At 54.9% G+C, this 2,725-nt stretch overlaps 1 protein-coding gene across 1 annotated transcript in view; it reads right to left on the bottom strand.

The window, feature by feature from the left end:
• Positions 1–480: 480 nt before the first annotated feature.
• The window catches only part of GRASP (GRP1 (general receptor for phosphoinositides 1)-associated scaffold protein), an 11,949-nt gene continuing 9,704 nt past the window's right edge, over positions 481–2,725 (bottom strand). The window contains exon 12 of the mRNA XM_010858080.1: positions 481–611. Coding sequence (XP_010856382.1) covers positions 481–611 — 131 coding nt within the window. The remainder of the gene's footprint in view (positions 612–2,725) is intronic.

Genomic DNA, 2,725 nt, shown 5'->3' with positions numbered 1-2,725 from the left:
CTTCTGCTCCCCCTACCACCCCTGGGCAGAGGTCTGGCCTGGGAAGAGGGGGATGAACCAGGGGACTCGGGGGCACACAGCCCCCATACTGAGGGGATCGGGCAGATGAGAGCTCTGTGAGGACTTCAGATCTGAACTCCATCTGCAAGGCTGTGTCCTCAGTCTACCATCCAGGAGGCCTGGAGTGGCATCCACTCTCTTCCTCCTTGAAATTATTAGGGGCCCCTCCTGGCCTGGGGAGGAGGGGCTCCTGCAGAGTCCCCTGAGGCTTTGAGAGGACCAGAAGGCTGGTGGGAGGTAAAGGAGGGGAGGCAGGGCAGGGGGGATACTGGCCACACAGTATTCCTAGCCTCTTCTTTCCCATCCACCCCCACCCCTCCACCAAACACGATCCCTGGGTTAATTTTTAGCATCGCAGCTCGCACATTAGTCACTCCCTGTCACCCACCTACACGGCAGGAGGCTGCTGTGCTGGCGCCGTCATGCCATCAGCTGAGAGGTGGGATCCAGCCCCGCCCTGGGCACCTCCTCAGCCTCCTCGGGGTGCACACAGCCAGCCAGGAGCCCCCTTCGGCCTGGGTGAGGGGGACTGACATCACTGCCAACGCTAGCTGCCGGGTGGGGGAGGGGGAGCAGGCTGGTAGGAGAGGGGCTGGGAATCTGTTCTGGGAGGAGAAAGTCAGGGAGGCCCTGGCAGCCCCCCAACACCAGGAAGGTGCTAGGCGATGCCCAGGCAGCTGGGCTCCTGGCAGCCTGGGGCTCTGGGAACAAAGGTGTGAGAGGGCCCCTCCCCTAGACCTGAGCCCTGGGAGCGGCTGTTTGTCATCACAGCAGAGCAGCTGTTCAAACAGGGAGCTTGGGGAAGCTCCATTTTCTTAATCAAATGTCCTCTCTCCCCAGGACCAGGGAGGGCAGGGTGGCCAGGAGCAGGTGCCCCTGGCTGGAGCCAACACCCAGCCCCAAAGGGATTTGGTGAAAGGGGTCCAGAGATGCCAGCTACAGATGGAGCAGGGGAGGGGCCTCCCCACCCCACCCTCCAGGACTGAAAGGTGCGGAGGTGGTGGTCACCCCTGTGCAGGGTTGGTCCCGAGGGGACGTTCTCGTGTATTGAGCAGCTGCTGTGTGCCAGGCTGTGTTAGGCCTTGAAGGTACAGTGTAACAGTTGAGTTTTCCTGCCTTAAAAAGGCAAAAGGCAGATACAATGGATGTCAGTATAATTACCAATTGAGAGTAAGTGCTATAAAGAAAAAAAAAATAGAGGTCTCAAGATAAATAATAATGGGGACAGGGAACTACTTTCAATCAGATCAGGGAAATCTCTTCTCCTCAAGGAGGTGATATTTAAGAGATCTGAGGTTGGAGGCATCAATCTTGCAAAGACTCTTCCAGGCAGAGGGAACAGTATGGGCAAAGGCCCGAGGCAGGAAAGAGCTTGGCATATTTGAGAATAGAACCAGAAAGAGCAGTGTGGCTTAAATATGATAAGTGACATAGAGGGAGAAACAATTTGAGCTTGAAAAGGGCCCAGTTCCAAGACAGCCTCATGCAGGGCATCCCAGTACAGTTGCAGAGGTTGTGCACTGCACAGAGGCTCACAGTTGCCAAACTGTTGGCCTGTGTGGCTGCTGTCAACCCACAGGAAGGGATGCCTTCTCCTAATTTGTCTTCCCAGAGGGACAACATGTTATGGAGTTTGAGTTTTGGACAACATGATAAAGAGTTTGGATTTTTTTTTAATTCCAGGGAAAGCCATAATGGGTTTTAAGCAGAGAAGGGTTGTGACCCAATTTCCTTTTTGGAAAGATCACCCCAACTGCTGTGTAAAGCGATGGTCCAAGGGTAAGAGAGGAAGCAGGGAGCCCCTTCAGGAAGCAAGTGCCACGGGGCAGGAAGGAGAGTATAGGAGGTGGCCTGCCTGGGGGAGGGTGCTACTTAGACCTCTCAAGGGCACCCCTTGTATGATGGTTACTGCCAGGGAGGAACACTAGCACAGGAGCCTCGAGCCTTGGGCCCTACTCTGCCACTTACTTGTGACCCTAGACAGCTCACTTGCCCTGGGTCACCTCAAAGAAGATGGTGATCACCTTTTGCAGACGCTTTGAGCACACACTGTGTTTATTGAGGTTCTATTATGTGTTCATGTTGGGCATGAAATAAAGCAGTGAATAAGACAGGAGAGGCCCGAGTCTGCTCTCAAAGAGTGTTCATCCTGTGGGGAAGGGAGCCAGGCAAAAACCCAAACCCATCCAAGTCAAGACAGTTTCAGATGGGGATGAGTAATATGATGCAAATAAAACAAGGCTCGGCCATATTTTAGACCAAATGGGAGGGCCCTGGGGAGGCCATGCTGAATACCAAAGGAGCCAACTGTGGACAGAGCAAGTGCAGAGACACTGAGGGCGGGACGCCTGAAGTGCCCCATGGGCAAGGTGGCCAGAGCAGGGAGCGAGAGGGGAGGAAGAAGACGAGGCAGGCAGGGGTCAGATGCGCCTGCGTAGGGATTAGAATCTTATCCTGGGAGTGACGGGACACCTTTGAGGAGTTGTAGAACGAGTGACCCGTGATTTGGCCTGTCACAGGCTGGGGGGATGATGGCTAGGGACTCCTATGCAGGAGGCCCCAGATTCCTAGGAGAGAGCACACCAAACAGCTGTTTACGCAAGGCTAGGTTTAGAGGAACCTCTACTCCAGCTGCTGTGGTATTTGGGGAGGGGGGGTTCTAGAT

Source organism: Bison bison, unplaced genomic scaffold (genome assembly GCF_000754665.1).
Source record: "Bison bison bison isolate TAMUID 2011002044 unplaced genomic scaffold, Bison_UMD1.0 scf7180017864383, whole genome shotgun sequence".
NCBI classification, from domain to species: Eukaryota; Metazoa; Chordata; class Mammalia; order Artiodactyla; family Bovidae; genus Bison; species Bison bison.
The sequence above is the reverse complement of the archived record's forward strand: the minus strand, read 5'-3'. Positions and strand labels throughout refer to the sequence as shown.